At 34.9% G+C, this 18,806-nt stretch overlaps 1 protein-coding gene across 2 annotated transcripts in view; it reads right to left on the bottom strand.

Annotated features, from left to right (window-relative positions):
• CCDC91 (coiled-coil domain containing 91) overlaps window positions 1-18,806 on the bottom strand; it is a 311,209-nt gene that overhangs the window by 242,628 nt on the left and 49,775 nt on the right. For both annotated transcript variants that reach the window (XM_010856028.1, XM_010856029.1), the window contains exons 3-5: window positions 10,139-10,299; window positions 8,723-8,926; window positions 5,943-6,047 (exon numbers count right to left, since the gene is read on the bottom strand). In XM_010856028.1, the coding sequence (XP_010854330.1) occupies window positions 5,943-6,047; window positions 8,723-8,926; window positions 10,139-10,299 (470 nt within the window). The remainder of the gene's footprint in view (window positions 1-5,942; window positions 6,048-8,722; window positions 8,927-10,138; window positions 10,300-18,806) is intronic.

Below are 18,806 nucleotides of genomic sequence, written 5' to 3'. Positions count from 1 at the left end.
TTTCAAACCCTGCCGTTTACCACCTAAACTTACATAATATTCTAAACCCTGGTTGTCATTTGACCACTTTCACAGCATTTTCACCTAAAGCAGATTCCATCTCAAGAAACCACTCTCCCTGTTAAACCAAAAGAAGCAACTCTTAAATTTCAGTAACGTCTCCAGGCTCTATTTTCAATTCTACTTCTCTTGCTATTTCTACCATCAACTACATTTTGGTTTACTTATGCAGAACTGAGTAATTCCTCACAAGTTATCAAGTTAAATGCTCAAGGATATCAAAGCCATTGCTTTAATGCCATAAAGCATAACTAATAATAATATAGTGGTCTCTGGCTAAGCACCCAACTTCCCAACAGCTGACTAGTATTCAGTTTAAAACTATACAAAAATACTAAGAATAATATCTATTCTTATTGAAGTAATGTAACCTTTGAAATCAGCAACAGAACACAGGTAAAAACCCATTTATGAGATCAACTGAAAGTCCTCTGAAACACTGGATTTTCACAATATTTTTTTAAATTAAATTCTCAAACAGAATACTCAACATACTATATAACTAAGCAACATCAATGGGGAATAGCATTTGGAGGAACAGACTCAATCTTTAAAGAGTTTGTATAGAAGATTCCCAAATCTAGCCATAGGTACCAATACTGACAACTATCAGAGATAATTTAACAATCAGCTAAGATCTGTTAGTTAAACCTGTTAAAATGTGGTCACACTATGAGACGCACAGTTTGATAAACTTCTAAATTTCCTCACTGCCTGTCACAGGTGTGATGTACTTGCTATGAGAGTCAAAGAAAGAAAACAGAAGACACTGGAATCCAAATTATACTAAGATAAGTTCTCTATTCATGTTTCATGAGAAGTCCTTTAAATAGCTACCTCAAACGCAGCATGACTCACTTTTCTTCCTCTGCATGGGCTACACACCCTGGACAGAACAGGAAAGGAGAGGTAGTGCACACCCCCATTGTACTGCAGACTTCATGTTCTTTGTTATTTCCTTCTGTTATCGGCACATTCACACCCCTCCACCTAGCCTAGCAATTAGACCATGTCACAAAAATCAACACTGGCAGAATTCTCTGTAACAGTTAATGTTTTTGTTTTGGGTTTCTTTTTTTTTCCCCCAAAGTTTAAGGGTCTTACAAACATTCCACTTATTAATTATTCCATCTCTGGTTAGATTAAAATCATGACAAAGGCTCACCCAACACTAGTCTAAGTGGAGGCAGTTTTCTTTACAAGATTGAAAATTGAAGTACTACATTTTCAGATCACTTGAAAATACCTAGATTTTTCATGGTGATGAGAAGGTGTGAATTTTTTTTTTTCTTTTTCTGTACTGTACACCTCCACACATAAACTTTTCAGTCAATTTAATCCACTCTTGCCAGGTTATCTTTGTGTACTCCTGGATATTTTGCTTCATTTAGGATGTCCAGAGAAGCAAGCACCAATATATTATCCCTATCATCAAAAATAGCAGAAAAGAAAATGTTTTCTATTTCATTGAGCTCCACACACATTTAGAAAACTTGTATGTAATATATGGCTTAATATAAAAATTATATGGATTACCATAGTCTGAAGAAAATACACAATAAATACATTAACTTTCAAATATCTGAGAGATGACTGACAGGCCAAAAATTCAAGCAAAAAACTTTATATTCATGATTCCAAAACTCACTTTTCCTAAAATTTTATCTTACTTATATTTAGCATAGAGTATTCTCCTTTGATATTCACAAATTTAATCACATCTTCTATTTCTTAAAAAGTACTAGATAGAACAAACTTTGTACCAGTTTTTTAAAAGGGCTATATTCCCAGAAAAAAATGAATTACACAAAGTAGGTTAAAGAGTAAAGCCCAAGATTTTCTCAATTCTTAATAATCAGGTACAATTAATTTAAAAATATTTATTAAAAATTGTCTTCCAAAAAGTCTAACACATAACCTATTTATGCATAAACTTATAAGTATAATACAGATATAGAGATTTATGAATTATCTCACAAATTGAGCTACACATATTTTTATTTGCCCCTCCTCTATCTACAATGACTCTATGAGTTGATTACTTAACACTAATTTCGTTTAAAAAAATTTACTCAAAATACTTACTTTAAATTAATGTATTTTAAGGTGGAATTGATCTCCTGTAGTAGCTACAACACATAATATTTAAACTTTAAAACATTCCTTCTTATTTCACTTCTAGACTAAGATGAGGTAGATGCACCTCTCCCTAGATTTCTCAGTAAGTACAGCTGAAAGGCTGGGACATTATCTTTAAAACAACTCTAAGAAGACTACAGAGGGAGACAAGAAAACAGACCACCTGGGAATCTGAGGACTCAGGAATGACACAGTATCAAATTTTTTAAGTTTGCTTTTAGTCTCCCTCATAAATTCCAAACTGGATAATGGAATGACCAGCAATGAGGACGTGCCAATGAGCACAAACTAAACAAGCCCAAAGAAAAGCTCTCCTTCTCTACCCAAAGGTTCACCAAAGGAGCAACCTAGCAGAACAGGTAACTTTTAGATAGTAAACGCCCTGCTGCTGCTACTGCTGCTAAGTCACTTCAGTCGTGTCCGACTCTGTGTGACCCCATAGACAGCAGCCCACCAGGCTCCCCCGTCCCTGGGATTCTCCAGGCAAGAACACTGGAGTGGGTAAGTAAACACCCTATGAGAGTCAAACCTCTTGGAAAAAAACATGATCCCTTCTCCAGCTCTATGAGCAAAGACCAAAATGATAAGCCCAGTAGTGATATAGAAACTAAACAGAATACCTGTCTTTGAGTTTAATTTGACTATTAGACTTCCTAGTACACTTTTCTATCACTTATTTAGCCAAGGTGATAAAATACTCCCTAAGTTAGTTTACTCTTTTTTACACATAGTAAGAAAAGGAAAGAGGTCCTTTTTGGTACTGAATGAAAATCACCTAAAAAATGTTTTCTTGGGAAGTATTGTTTCTAGTAAAAGGAAAGTATTTTTAATATTGAATATTAGTTTTAATATGGAATATTAGTTTTGAAAACTTTTAATACTGAATATCCATTTTGAAAACTGAAGTTGTTACTCTTAGATTGTCACTACTGACAGTAAAAGCAGTACTTCAGCAATTATGTTGTCACTATTGGCCTTCACTAGGGAAAGCTCAAAGCGTTATGATGTCAGGTGTTGGTCTCTCAGGTACGTTATTGTTCCCATTAACAGACTGAGAAACTGAATTTCAAAGGTATCTGTCCCACTAGCAGGCCCAGAATAAGTCACTCAATGTAGAGAAAAGAAAACACAAAGTATTCAGTATTCAGTACTGAACCTACTTATAAGCACTATAATTCTAAGTATGTGACTATAAATGTGGACATACACACTGAAATTAGCCCTTGGGGAGCAGGGTGCATTATATTAATGAATTCTTGCATTCAAGAGTATTGACTGAGCCATATTATAAGCCAGTATTGCTCCAGGCATTGGAAAGGAAAGTTCCTAATCTCATGGAGCTTACACTCTGGTGGGGGAAAACAAAAAATAAACAAATCAAAATGAAATAACAGGTGTTATGACAAGAGGGGGAAAAAAAAGCAAAGAAATGGGGATAGGAAACGCTGACCATGTACACAGGTTCTTATTTTCTACAGAATAGTCAAAGAAAGCTACCAGAAGAAGGTAGCATTTGAGCAAGTTTCTAAAGGCAGCAAGGGTTCATGAGAGTTGTTAAAGAGTACAATTTTCAAACAGTTGAAACGTGATTCACATAAATATAAAGGAAATACATCACAGACTTAATCTACTCTTTATTAATGATCATTTATGTTAACAGAATGAATCAGATGTTAAGACCATTGCAAAGAGCATTTCAATTGGCACACCTATAAAAAGGGCATCCCAGGCAGTGCTAGTGGTAAAGAACCTGCCTGTCAACACAGGAGACATAAGAGACACAGGTTCGATGCCTGGGTGGGAAGATCCCCTGGAGGAGGGGATGGCAACTCACTCCAATATTCTTACTTGGAGAATCCCATGGATAGGGGAGCCTAGCAGGCTACAGTCCATCGTGTCAAAAAGAGTCAGACAACTGAAGCAACTTAGCACACATGGATAGAAAATTTAAATAACAGAGTATTAGACTAAGCAAGAGTGCTAGTTAGAAACAAAAATGATGAATATCCTATAAGGTAATATCAACAGTATTTTTTGAAATTCTAACAGACCAGTATTGCTTTTATCTTTTCTGTCAAAAACAAATTGACATGTAATGTCAATACAACTGAGACTTTTAATCAACAGTAAACAGTGAGCACTGTTTAACAGCACTGCTACATTTCTCCTAAATAATCTGTGAGTAGGTCGAGTAAGTAATGTCCTCCTAGGGCACTGAAAGAACACACTGCTAATGCTTTTCCTTATTTTCAAGTTTTGCCCTTTTTAAAACAAAACCATGCAGATATCTGAAAGGAAGAGCATTCCAGTCAGAGACAATGTGAAAAATCACAAATTGTTTCCCTCCATTCACCACCCCAACAGGCAGGGAATGCTCTCAGTAACACAGACTCACACTTTCACCTGGACCTCATTAGGAACCCAGTGTAAGTTAGCAGCTGAGGTGAGGCCAGCAAGGGTCAGTTGGGGCGGTGTATGTGTGGGGGGGCACGGCTGTTGGCAGTGAGTTGGAGAGAAGTCAGAAGATTTACACTGAAAGGAGGAGAATGATAATTGAGGTTGGGTTATGAAGTGATTCACATTTTTAAAAACATTATTTCACCTGCTGAAACAAAGACTCATTAGGAGTGAAGAGCAAGGGTAGAAGCTAGAAGACCACTTAGAAGACTATTAAAATGATCTATGCAAATAAACAAGTAAATACACAGTTTGTCAGATGTAAAAAGTGCAGTGGAGAAAAATAAAGGAGAATATGGGAAGGCTGGTAGGGGATGTCAGCACTGTCTAAAAGGTTTCCCTTGATAAGGTGAGACTGGCATGGAGACCAGGATGATATCAAAAAGTAAACCATGCAGATATCAAAAAGTAAACCATGTATTCTAGACAGAGGGATAAAGTAAAACAATTGAGGAGAAAGAGTCAGGGAAAAGAAGGGAGAAGGGACGCAAGAAAATGAAGGGCCTTGCAAACCGTTTTAAGGACTTACTTGACTTTTAGTTTGGGTGAGATGAGAAGCCACCGAAGGTTTCAAAGCAGAGAAATGACATGAACAGCTTTAACTATTAAACAGATCACAGTGGCTGCCATGTAGAGAATGATCTGTAAGTGGGCAATGACAGAAGCAGAAAGATAAGTTAGAACAGAAGATACTTCAGTATTCCAAGGAAGAAATAAGGGAGGCTTAGAAAAGGTTGGCAGCAATGACCATAATGATAAACAGTCGAAACCTGGATATTGTGAAGGTAGAGCCAATAGCTAAAGGAACAGACTTGGAGTAAGTACAAAAGGAGTAAATCTGGGTTTCAGCTTTAGCAACTGGAAAGACAGAATCGCTATTTACTGAGACGAGTAAGACTGCAGAAGAAACAAATTTGTTAAGGAAATGTGAGGAGAAGAGGAGACTGATTACATTTATGAAAAAGGTTAAATATATCAGTTCTTTTCAAATGTAATCACAATATGAAAAACTGCAATGTGCAATTTCCAAATTGAGAAAATCATCAGAAACAGAATATTTTAGGCCAGATTGAAACTCAAGCAACTAACCTTCACAGCTTCTCAGAGACATCTACTTTTCAAAATGGGCATTTATCATTGATTTCATCAATATTAGTCAGTATTTTACATATTTAAGCAACTATCTGATCCCTCACTCATAAAGCATTTATTGAGCACTTTCTGAAATTATATATGACATGCTTCATCAAAAGGCCTACATATTAAATTTTTAATTCACTGTTTACCTGAAGTTCTTTGTATCTATCTTGAAAAGAAATGGCCTCTTGCTCTTTTTCTTTAAGGAAATCTTTTTCTAAGATACTATGTTTCTCCATCAATGATTCCACATCCTAAAAGAAAAAACCAAGCATAAATTGCGTAATATTTATGGCAAAAAATAGACTCTGATTTTTCAATGACACAATAGAAAATATTTGGAAAGGAAAGAACCCACAGGAAGTATGGTCTTTAAATTTCAACAATATAAAATGTACGCTTAACTCCCATTTCCAGACCAATACCAAACACTAATATTAACACTAACCTTGATATAATACTAAAAGCATTCATGCTAAATAAATACACAAAAGCATTTAAGCTAACTATAAACAACATGCTACTTCAACATATTGTACAGGAGACAGGAATCAAGACCATCCCGAAGGAAAAGAAAAGCAAAAAGGCAAAATGGTTGTCGAGGAGGCCTTACAAATAGCTGTGAAAAGAAGAGAATCTAAAGGCAAAGGCGAAAAGGAAAGATCTATCCATTTGAATGCAGAGTTACAAAGAACAGCAAGGAGAGATAAGAAAGCCTTCCTCAGAAATTGATGCATAGAAACAGAGGAAAACAATAGAATGGGAACCACTAGAAATCTCTTCAAGAAAATAAAAGATACCAAAGGAATATTTCATGCAAAGATGGGTACAATAAAGGACAGAAATGATATGGACCTAACAGAAGAAGATATTAAGAAGAGGTGGCAAGAATACACAGAAGAACTATACAAAAAAGATCTTCACGACCCAAATAATGATGATGGTGTGATTACTCATCTACAGCCAGACATTCTGGAATGCGAAGTGAAGTGGGCCTTAGGAAGCATCACTAGGGACAAAGCTAGTAGAGGTGACAGAATTCCAGTTGAGCTATTTCAAATCCTAAAAGATGATGCCGTGAAAGTGCTGCACACAATATGCCAGCAAATTTGGAAACTCAGCAGTGGCCACAGGACTGGAAAAAGTCAGTATTCATTCCAATCCCAAAGAAAAGCAATGCCAAATGCTCAAACAATAACAATTGCACTCATCTCACACACTAGTAAAGTAATGATCAAAATTCTCCAAGCCAGGCTTCAATAGTACATGAACCATGAACTTCTAGATGTTCAAGCTGGATTTAGAAAAGACAGAGGAACAAGAGATCATCATAGAAAGAGCAAGAGAGTTCCAGAAAAACATGTACTTCAGCTTTTTTGATTATGCCAAAGCTATGACTGTGTGGACCACAACAAACTCTAGAAAATTCTTTAAAGAGAGGAATACCAAAACACCTGACCTGCATCTTGAGAAACCTGTATGCAGGTCTGGAAGGAACAGGAAGAACTGGACATGAAACAGCGGACTGGTTCCAAATAGGAAAAGGAGTACGTCAAGGCTGTATATTGTCACCCTGTTTATTTAATTTATATGCAGAGTACATCATGCAAAACACTGGGCTGGATGAAGCACAAGCTGGAATCAAGATTGCCGGGAGAATTATCAATAACCTCATATATGCAGATGACACCACCCTTAAGGCAGAAAGTGAAGAGGACCTAAAAAGCCTCTTGATGAAAGTGGAAGAGGAGAGTGAAAAAGTTGGCTTAAAACTCAACATTCAGAAAACTAAGATCATGGCACCCGGTCCCACTACTTCATGGGAAATAGATGGGGAAACCTTGGGAATAGTGACAGACTTTATTTTTGGGGCTCCAAAATCACCACCAATGGTGACTGCAACCATAAAATTAAAAGACGCTTGCTCCTTGGAAGAAAAGTTACGACCAAACAAAACAGCATATTAAAAAGAAGAAACATTGCTTTGCCAACAAATGCCATCTATTTAAAGCTACGGTTTTTCCAGTAGTCATGTATGGATGTGATAATTGGAGTATAAAGAAAGCTGAGTGGCGAAGAATTGATTCTTTTGAACTGTGGTGTTGGAGAAGACTCTTGAGAGTCCATTGGACTGCAAGAAGATCCAACCAGTCAATCCAAAAGGAAATTAGCCCTGAATATTCATTGGAACGACTGATACTGAAGCTGAAACTCCAATACTTTGGCCACCTGATGTGAAGAACTGACTCACTGGAAAAGACTCTGATACTGGGAAAGATTGAAGGCAGGAGGAAAAGGGGACAACAGAGGATGAGATGGTTGGATGGCATCCCTAACTCAATGGACTTGAGTTTAAGTAAACTCCGGTAGTTGGCAATGGAGAGAGAGGCCTGGCGTGCTGTAGTCCATGAGGTCGCAAAGAGTCGGACATGACTGATCCTCTGAACTGAACTGACCTCAACACATACTTTCCATAAACTTGCTCAAGTCTTTTTATAGAGACATTTGTAGAAAAGAGAAATAAGAACACACATAAATAACTTACTAGAACAGCTGTATTTCTAAGTATTCTGTCAAATATTGCATGATGCGTGACTTCTCTAAAGACAAATGAATAGTACAAATCTTCTAATCCACATACAATTGCAACACTATGTACTTTCAAAATAAAGAAACCCAAAGGAAAGCATTCATTAGGAAAACAAAAAAATCTAGTAAAAGTCATTCATATCTTTAAAAGTATATATTTATGGCTAGAAATTTCTTATCAAAGGCTTTTGTAAATGATAGACTCATCTAACCGATTTAAGCATATCACAAAGTGCATAACAGCTTTTCCACTGATGAATTTGCAATCAGAGGTTGGGACTATATTGTATTTCAGAATATGTAATTCAAACATTTATTTTTTAGGTAAATGTAAATATACCTTTTTAATTCTTTGTTTTTCTTCCTCAGAAACTTTGAGTTTCATCTCCAGAGTTGAAATTTTCTGCTGAAGCTGTATGTTTGATACATTGGCTCCAGGATCCTCAGAATCATCCACAACAGCAATTGTTCCATTACTTTTCTCATCAGTTAAACCCAATGGAAAAAGTGAGATATCCAGATGAGTGTGTGTTGATTGCTGAATCTAAACCACATTAAAAAAAAAAAAAAAACACACATACACACACAAGAGAGGAAAGTTTACACTGTACCAAGAAAGAAATCACCCAAAGAGCACTAGAAACCACATTGGAAATTAAGCTGTAGCAAAGGTTCTGAAATTATTTCACCCTTTAAGTAAATCAACAGAAGACCTCAAACTGTTACAACAATCTGATCTAAGAAAGAAAATTTTCTCTAAACTTAAAAGTTTAAGGTTTTTATTATTTTCCAAACAAAGCACTAAAAAACTTAAAACTTTTTTCTTATGTTGAGGGTGTATAATTAAGTATAGAAAATTCTGACACTCACAAGTTCTTGAATTTACACACACATTCAGAATTTGCTTATCTATTATATTATACATTAGAATTTGAAATTAATCAATAATCTTTAATTGATCATCACTTTCTAGTAAAGATAACAGGTGACTCAAGATTGTATATAGCACTTTGGAAATCTGGACTAAGTCCAGCATTTAGCACAAGGCCTGGATCAATAAGTAGTTGAAAGAATAAACATTATGACTGCTATATTTTTGTTTTTAATCTAAAATTGAAATGAATACTCTAATACTTGAAAACATATTTTAAGTTCCCCTGAAAGAGAAATATTTTTTTTTTATTTTTTAAGATTTATTAACTTATGTATGTATTTATTTTATTTTATTTTTGGCTGCACTGGGTCTTCATTGCTACATGTGGGCTTTCTCTAGTTGTCGTGAATGGGGCTACTTTCCGTTGTGATGTGCGGGCTTCCTATTGCAGTAGCTGCTCTTGTTGCAGAGCATGGCTCTAGAGATGCAGGCGTCAGAAGCTGTGACTCCTGATCTCCAGAGCACTTGGTAGTTGTGGTGCATGGGCTTAGTTGCTCCGAGGCATGTGGGCTCTTTCCAGACTAGGGATCAAACCAGTATCCCCTGCAGCAGCAGGTGGATTCTTAACCACTAGACAACAAGGGAAGGCCCAAGAAAAAGTTTTTTGTAATTATTTTCCTTTTTGAAATTCACGATGTCCAATGCAAAAGTAAGTCTATTTTAATAAATAAGATATTCAAATCATATTTTAGTAACTAAAGCTATTTGGACACAAAGAGTATCTACAGGGGAAAAATAAAGGGAAATCAGGAAAACTTCAATTAAATTAGTATGCAATTTTTTAAGTAGGAAAACTTCCTATAAAAATTTGCTTGTCTTTACCTGTGCTTTAGGAATAGTCTGACTGCCAATGCTGTTATCTGCATGTGTATTCTCTGGTGATGCAATGATGGGCTCAGAAGAGAGGCAGCCAACTGAAGGGGAAGTGTGGTCATGGTCCAATACAATCTCAGGAGAAGCTGGAGAAAGATGGACTCCAGACACTGAAGGAAAACAAATAAACCAAAAAACGTATTAGTAAAGGGAAAATAAAGAGCAATTAAGGGGAAGAAAGAGAGTAGAGGGAAGGAAAGGAAACAGGACAAGGAAAGTAAAAGCAAAGGATAGAAAATGAGGATTCTATGATTACTTTTCAGGGATTGTTATCTAAGATCTAAAACTAGTGTTTCTAAATTTAACATGACATTTCCATGTGAGACCCAGGCAAACAAAACAATTTAATAGAATCTTAATGTTTACATACTAATACTTTACCACAGGGGTCCATTTGCAACTCAGCAATTATTTAACTTTATTATTTACCTATTCAGTTAGTTACAAAAAGCACTAGAATGCCTACCAGTGCCAGACACAGGCACTAGGCACCTAGAAGACAGCAATGAGCAGGACATGCATCCACGTATTCAGTGGCTTTATGACCCAAGAGGCAAATCAGATGAATTAGTTATTACCAGAGCTAAGGGGAAAAAGAATGACATTACAATAGTTAATCTACTGTCTCTGGGTTAATTTCTTCTTTTACAACAACATAAGATTTTTTTCATATTAAGGTCAATTTTTGTTTGTTTCCACAGACAAATAACGGTGAAATGCAACTCTGTAGTTAGTTTCACAACAAAACATTATTAGACTGTAATTAGAGTTCAAGCACAAAGGTCACAAAAGGAAAGCCAATTCCAAACATGAAATGAGACAAAAATATTGATGACAGCAAAATAAACAGATTATTTTCTAATGTTCCTTCTCAGAATTCAAATACATTTGTATATGTGTTTTAATGTTTAAGAAGAGAAATTAAATCACTTTTAAGAGTAATTCATTTATCTGTTTTGACTGTCTAAATTATAAAGACCTTTATTCCACATTGGCATCAGTAGCAACGTCAGCAAAGCTCTAGCACAAATTCTGGAAGGCAGCTCACAATGGCAATTGCATTTTTCCCTGAAGAAAGACATTTATAAGGTCATTAGGTATTAAAAAACTAAAGACTGTATCAATTTTTTATTGGTACCATACAGGACTACTTAACTATCTTATATATGCTTTTACTGTATATCTATATTGTATTTTTCAAATACTGTGTGCCATACTAGGTAAGGTATCCTTGTTTCTCCAACAAGCATTTCACTATTTTAACTAAAACACACACAAAAAAAACCTGTAATTTTAATTCACATTTCTACTTGATGTATCTTTTTCAGAAATTATTTTTTCTATCCTTCATTATTCTATATGCTAACAGATTTCCCTAAAATGTCAAAATATTCTAACTTCTAATTTTAAATTAAAATCGCAGCACTGTTTATAATAGCCAGGTCATGGAAGCAACCTAGATGTCCATCAGCAGATGAATGGATAAGAAAGCTATGGTATATATACACAATGGAGTATTACTCAGCCATTAAAAAGAATATATTTGAATCAGTTCTAATGAGGTGGATGAAACTGGAGCCTATTATACAGAGTGAAGTAAGCCAGAAAGAAAAACACCAATACAGTATACTAACGCATATATACGGAATTTAGAAAGATGGTAACAATAACCCTATATACGAGACAGCAAAAGAGACACTGATGTATAGAACAGTCTTATGGACTCTGTGGGAGAGGGAGAGGGTGGGATGATTTGGGAGAATGGCATTGAAACATGTATAATATCATATATGAAACAAGTCGCCAGTCCAGGTTCAATGCACGATACTGGATGCTTGGGGCTGGTGCACTGGGACGACCCAGAGGGATGGTATGGGGAGGGAGGAGGGAGGAGGGTTCAGGATGGGGAACACATGTATACCTGTGGCAGATTCATTTTGATATATGGCAAAACCAATACAATATTGTAAAGTTAAAAAATAAAATAAAATTTTAAAAATAAATAAATAAATAATTGTTGAAAACCTACCATGCCCTCTTCTAGTTGCTGAGTTATTAACAGAAAAAAAATTATACTAAAAATATTACTAACTTTTTAAAGGAATGACAATAGGTACTGAAGTATAATAAAAAGGAATACAGCCTTATGATTAAGAGCATAAACTTTGAAATTATATTGCCAAAATAAGTACAAAACGATTGGCAAATTTGCTTAACTTCCTTCAGTTTGCTCATTTGTAAAACTGACATAGAGGTGATGATGAGGTTTTAATTGACTAAAATATGTAAAGCTCTTAGCACTGTGCTGAAATTACCTTCATCATTACTTCAAATATTGTTAAAATCTGTTGGACAAGTATGTTTACTTCTGGGTATAAAAGGTACAAAGTGTATGGATAGGTTTCCCCAGTGGCTCAGCAGTAAAGTATCCGAGGAACCTGAGGCTCCTGCATCTCCTGGACTGGCAGGCAGATTCTTTACCATTACGCCACCTTGGTGTCCGGAGACTGTCTGCAATCAAGAGACTTGGGTTTGATCTCTCTGTAGGGAAGATCCCCCAGAGAAGGAAATGGCAACTAACTCCAATATAACTTGCCTGGAAAATCCCATGGACAGAGGAGGCTGGCAGACTACAGTCCATGGGGTCGCAAAAGTCAGACACAACTTAGCGACCGATACCACCATGCATGTTATTCATATATATATCAATAACATAAGACAAAATGTCACATTGTCATGAGTTAAATTCTCACTCTGTAACTTTATATGTTCAAGTATGCCATGTTAAGAAAAGAAAGAGGGAAAGAGGGTAGAATAAAGGAAGTAAGAGAAAGGAATGAGATAAATAAAGGAAAGGAAAAGGGAGTTTGAGGGAGGAAAGTACGGAGGGCGAGGAAGCACCCTCACATTCACACTCCAATAGTTACCACCACCTTCTCACACTGTCCCTTCACAACCAAATTTCCTTTTTCTTTCAAATCCCCGTCACTCCACTAGACTCATAATTTATGATATTAATTTTCCTTTCAGCTATTATTAAGTTAAATGAACATTTCTTATTTTATCCTTCTTTTACTCCAGAGCACATAACACTAATGACTTTCCCTTTTCCTTGAAACTTTTCCTTTGGCACCTATATCCTAAATTCCTGGAGGAAGGCATGGCAACCCACTGCAGTATTCTTGTCTGGAGAATCCCATGGACAGAGGAGCCTGACAGGCTACAGAGTGGGACATGACTGAAGTGACTTAGCGCACACACACACACACATCCTAAATTCCTTCTAGTATTTTGACTTTTTTTCTTGTTTTTCAGACTCTCTTCCAGTCAATCTTAATTTCACTGTTTTTTACACCCTCTAATCTTCTCAGTATTCACAATATTCTTACCAGGTTCAGAAGTTCTTATTTAAATTATCATCTATAAGCTAATGACAAATGATTCACATCTCCAGCACAAACCATTCTACAGACCTCCTGATCCAGAGGCTCACCTAACCACCAGACCGTTGCATTGAGCTGTCTAGTACATGCATCACACTTACCCATTATCTTACATAAGCCTGCTTTATTTCATGTTAATAGTATCCCAAAGAAATATTTGCCCAACACAGAAATGATACCACTAAGTGCCAATTTCACTCCAGTCACACTGTGCTACTTACTGTTCCCTGATTAACCCACACTGTTCAGTACCTCTGTGACCTCACAATATTGTTGCTTAAGTAAAAGCCACAGCTGTGGATCAGAATGGGTTCAAATTTGAACCATAACAACTTATTGTTATGCAGCCTTGGGCAAATTACAAAAACCTCTATAAGTCACAGTTTCCTCTTCTAAAAATGTTAAAATAATATCAACAAGCTTTTCCAGGAATCTTTTTACCTACTCCATTATCCATCCAGTCATAGTACAATTTTAATTTTCCACTGTAAAGACATTACACATTTCTAAGAAATAAAGAAAACATTACATATCTATGGTATACATTTAAAGCAGTGTTTAGAAAAAACATGTAGAGCCTTGAACACTTCAATCAATTTTAAAATGAATTAAATTTCTATATCATAAACTAAAATAGAAACAACACAGAAAACCTTAAAAGCATGTAAAAAATAATAAAGACAATGCAGATGTCAAAGGTTAAAAAAGCAGATCGAATTAATCAAAATCCTGACATTCTAAGAAAATTAAGTGAACAGTAATTAACTTATTAACTTATAAAAGGAGAAAAGTACAAATATAAAAATTAAGTCACAAAGGTAACATAATAATTAAAACAAGAGTTTTTTTTTAATCCTAAAATCCTCTAAGACTTCTAGGTAAATAAATTTGAAAAATCTGGATATAATGGGCAAGTCTCCATAGAAATATAGTCTATAAAAGATGACTGGATTAAAGCCAAAAAATAATTTAAAAACATATATTTTCTTGGGGAAAAAATAAAATTATAAGCCAACTACCTTATAGATAAGGGCTTCCCTGCTGGCTCAGACTAGTAAGAATCTGCCCGCAATGTAGGAGACCTGGGTTCAATCCCTGGGTTGGGAAGATCCCCTGAAGGATGGCTTATCAACACACTCCAATATTCTTGCCTGGAGAAATCCCATGGACAGAGAAGCCTGGTGGGCTACAGTCAGTGGGATTGCAAAGAGTTGGACATGACTGAGTGACTAAGCAGACCCTGTAAAGTATTTCAAGAGAATTTCTAACAAAAATTCAAAAAATGAATTATCCCAATACTCTAAAATTATTACAGAGCATTGAAAATGAAGGAAAACTTCACTAGAGTTATATAATATTAACATAACATTGATAGCCAAGCCTGATAATAATAATTTTTAAAAAAACCAGAACAATAAAGATCTTTAGAGTATTTAACTAAAAATAATTAGGTAAAAGTTTTAAATAAAATATTACTAAACATAATCTAACACCATATTGAGAAAATGATATGCAATGAATGAGTTTGATTTGTTCAGGAATGCAAGGATAGAGAATTCATTAATATAACACTCTATATATTAATAGACCTATACAGAAAAATGGCAAAACTAACACTGGAAAAAAAAAAACACTGAAGAAATAAAAATCAGTGCATAATTTCTTATGGTAAAACATACAGACCTCAGTCCTAAGGTAATCATGCTAATTAAAGGAAAAAACCTATAGGTATTTCTCCCAAGATCAGGATTAAGACAAGGATGCCTACTATCTCAATACCACTTAATACTGCACTAAAGCAATGCAATTAGACAAGAGAAATTAAATAGAAGCATAAAAATAAGAAAAGGAGGAAAACTACCTCATGCTCCTACTAACTCAAACAATAAACACATTCAGTAAAGTAGTAAGATATTAACTTAATGAACAGAAGCCAATAGTATTCATATGTAAAAACAATAACTATTCAGAGGATATGGTGGTAGTGAAAATATTATTTTCCATACCAACAAAGAAGATAAAATACTTAGGAATACATTTAGCAAAAAACATGAGGGAAACTTTAAAGCATTTCTGAAAGACTCAATGCTAGATCTGAACAATAGAGATTCTTCTGATTAGACAGGGCAACTAATCATCATAAAGATGTCAGTCTTCTCTTAGTTAATGTATAGATCAATATAACTCCAGTAAAGTAGATATTTTTTTATAATGAAGCTAGACAAATTGACTTTAAATATTACATGGAAAAAGTAAAAATGCAAAAGGTAAAAAAAGAAAAAGTATTAGGAGGATACTTGCCCATTACTAAAATAAACTAAATTGTAATAAAACATACTACTGACCTTGTTAAGATATTCTATAATAAATTATGTTAAAATAAATAATAAATCCTTTATAATTAAGACAGTGTATTTACACAAAATACAAAACATGGTCTACAGGAGAAGGGAATGGCAAACCACTCCAGTATTCCTGCCTTGAGAACGCCATGAACAGAATGCAAAATATACCAGAGAGTCCAGAAATAGAGTCATGTATGTGAAATATAAATATATGACCAAGTGGCATTTCAAATTACTGGGGCAAACATGGGCTTACTAATAAACAATGCCTGAGGAACTGATTAGCCATTTGTAAAACACTGAAATTAAACTCATATCTCCCATTATAAACAAACAAACAAAAAAAAAACAAAAACAAAAGCAACAAATTGATTGGGGTTCTAAATAAAAATAAGATCATATAAGTACTAAAAGAAAATATAAGAGCATGTAAGAAATGGCTAACTAGGACTCAATTCCAGACACAACAAAAGAAAAGATTGACAAATGACTATAGAATACACAGAAATATTTTGTCTATCAAAAATCAACTTAAATAAAATTTAAAGATAACTTACAGAATACAAACAGTCCTTAAATACATGAAAAGATATAGATGCACGCATCTACTCATTTGTCATAAAGGAAACATAGAAAGGATAAAGCAAAAATAAAGAGACTGGTAGGTGCAAGAGAGGTGGAATGAAGTGGAAAGACACAGAATTAAACAGTAGGAAGTACCTCTTCCCTAAAGGTAATTTCATAATATGTTTCTGAGTTCTGCAACCATATTAATGTTTCACATACTCAATAAAATAAAACTAGAATCAACAGGCAGAGGAATAGGGAAACTGAATCCTAAAATGGAATACAAAGAACAACAATCAAACCGTATTTCAAATAAATAATAAAACAGCATTACTAAGGAAAGGGATTGGAGGGTAGAAGGTGAGAATCAAATGTTACTTTAGAACACAGTACTTTGCCTATATTGCTTCAGTAAAAGAACAACAACAACGAAAACACTAAATAAATTATCAGGAGAAAAAGAGAAAAGGGAAGAAAAAAGAAGAGAATGAAGAGGAGGGAAAAGAATAAAGATAAACATGACAAAATGTTAATATTTGAAGAAAGTGAATGAAGAGTATGGAGGAATTATTTGTCTATTTCTTGCAGCTTTTTCTGTAATTAAAAATAAAAAGTCAAGAGGAATGAGCAAAAATGAAAAATATATAATAGGAAAGAAATTAGTCATGAAGGGGAAAATAGTTTGTCTCCGACAAAAGTCTCCCCTATGCAAAACTGCTGAATACAGACTTGGTATCACTGAAAACATGTATAAGAATACTCCTAGCAATACTGACACCTGCATATCTGCTGACGGTCAAATGATTAAATGAGCTGTGGGATAATCATAAATTAGAATATTTTATATCAGTGAAAATAAACATAAGTATATACAACAACATGGGTAAGGCTTGAAACATAACTTTGGATTAAAAAAAAAAAAAAAACTGCAAGAAAATTTGCACAGTATTAACCCATTTCTACTGGTAGCTCAACTGGAAAAGAATCTGCTTACAGGGCAGGAGATCCAGGTTAGATCCCTGGGTCGGGAAGACCCCCTGGAGAAGGAAATGGCAAACCACTCCAGTATTCTTGCCTGGAGAATCCCATGGACAGAGAAGCCTGGTGGGCTACAGTACATGGGATTGCAAAAGTCAGACACGATTTAGCAACTAAACCACCACCAACAACAACCCATTTCAAGGCACATAACAAGTAAAACTATATATATAGATATATACACACACACACATATATATAAATGTCATATATATGTAATACATATAAAAAACTTTTTTTTTTTTACAAAAGCAAGTAAATTATAACAAAAATTTAAGCCAGAGTTTCCCTCTGGGGAAAAGTACAGGGACTGGACAGGGTTGTTACAGTTAGTCATGTTCTAATTCTTAAGTTAAATAGCTAGATTCATGAGGCAAAATTTTAAATATAACACAAAAATAATTACATATGCTTTAAAATATAATTCTGAAGATCTCTTGTTTCATTGTCCTTTCTTGTTACAGTACTCAAAGTGCATGAGCTGTACCCTCTCACTGACCAAAATTTGCTCTGGGTAAGTAAGAGAAGAAAAAACTCTAATCCAAATTAAAGACTGATAATGACCAATTAGGCTCCCCCAATGGCTCAGCGGTAAAACATCTGCCCACAGTGCAGGAGATGCAGGTTCAATCCCTGGGTCGGGAAGAACCCCTGGAGAAGGAAATGTCTACCTTCTCCTGAAAAATCCCAGAGACAGAGGAGTCTGGTGAGCTACAGTCCATGGGGTCACATAGATTCAGACACGACTGAGCGACTGAGCACAGCGCACAGTGTACTCAAAGAAATGATGCTTTAGTGAAAAGATATCAAGGATCAGTAAAAGACCAATAAATATTAGATCTGGAGGTGAAAATCCTTCTAACATCCTACTAATCACATCAAAACTTATTGCAGACATCAGTAAAGTTGAACCTAAAATGCCTAGAATTTACATGTGCATTCAACTTATGAAAGATTAAGAAAATTTTCAGGAATATTTTTAATTTGATAATATAAATGTTTTCTGAACATAATTCATATCCTAGTTTAAAAATTAAATGAGAAAACAAATGAGTAGTGCTGCAAAAGAAAAGAGAATATAAAAATGTTACCCTTTAACCAAAAACTAGATTTTTCAGTTAGGCCTACTATGCTACAACTCATATATTCTCACTGAATTTTAGATGACTATGCAAAAACAGCAATTCATCCTAAAAAAAAAAAAAATCTACATTTATAAATACT

This window comes from Bison bison, unplaced genomic scaffold (assembly GCF_000754665.1).
Source record: "Bison bison bison isolate TAMUID 2011002044 unplaced genomic scaffold, Bison_UMD1.0 scf7180017864370, whole genome shotgun sequence".
Lineage (NCBI taxonomy): Eukaryota > Metazoa > Chordata > Mammalia > Artiodactyla > Bovidae > Bison > Bison bison.
This window is presented reverse-complemented; position numbering and strand designations above follow the sequence as displayed.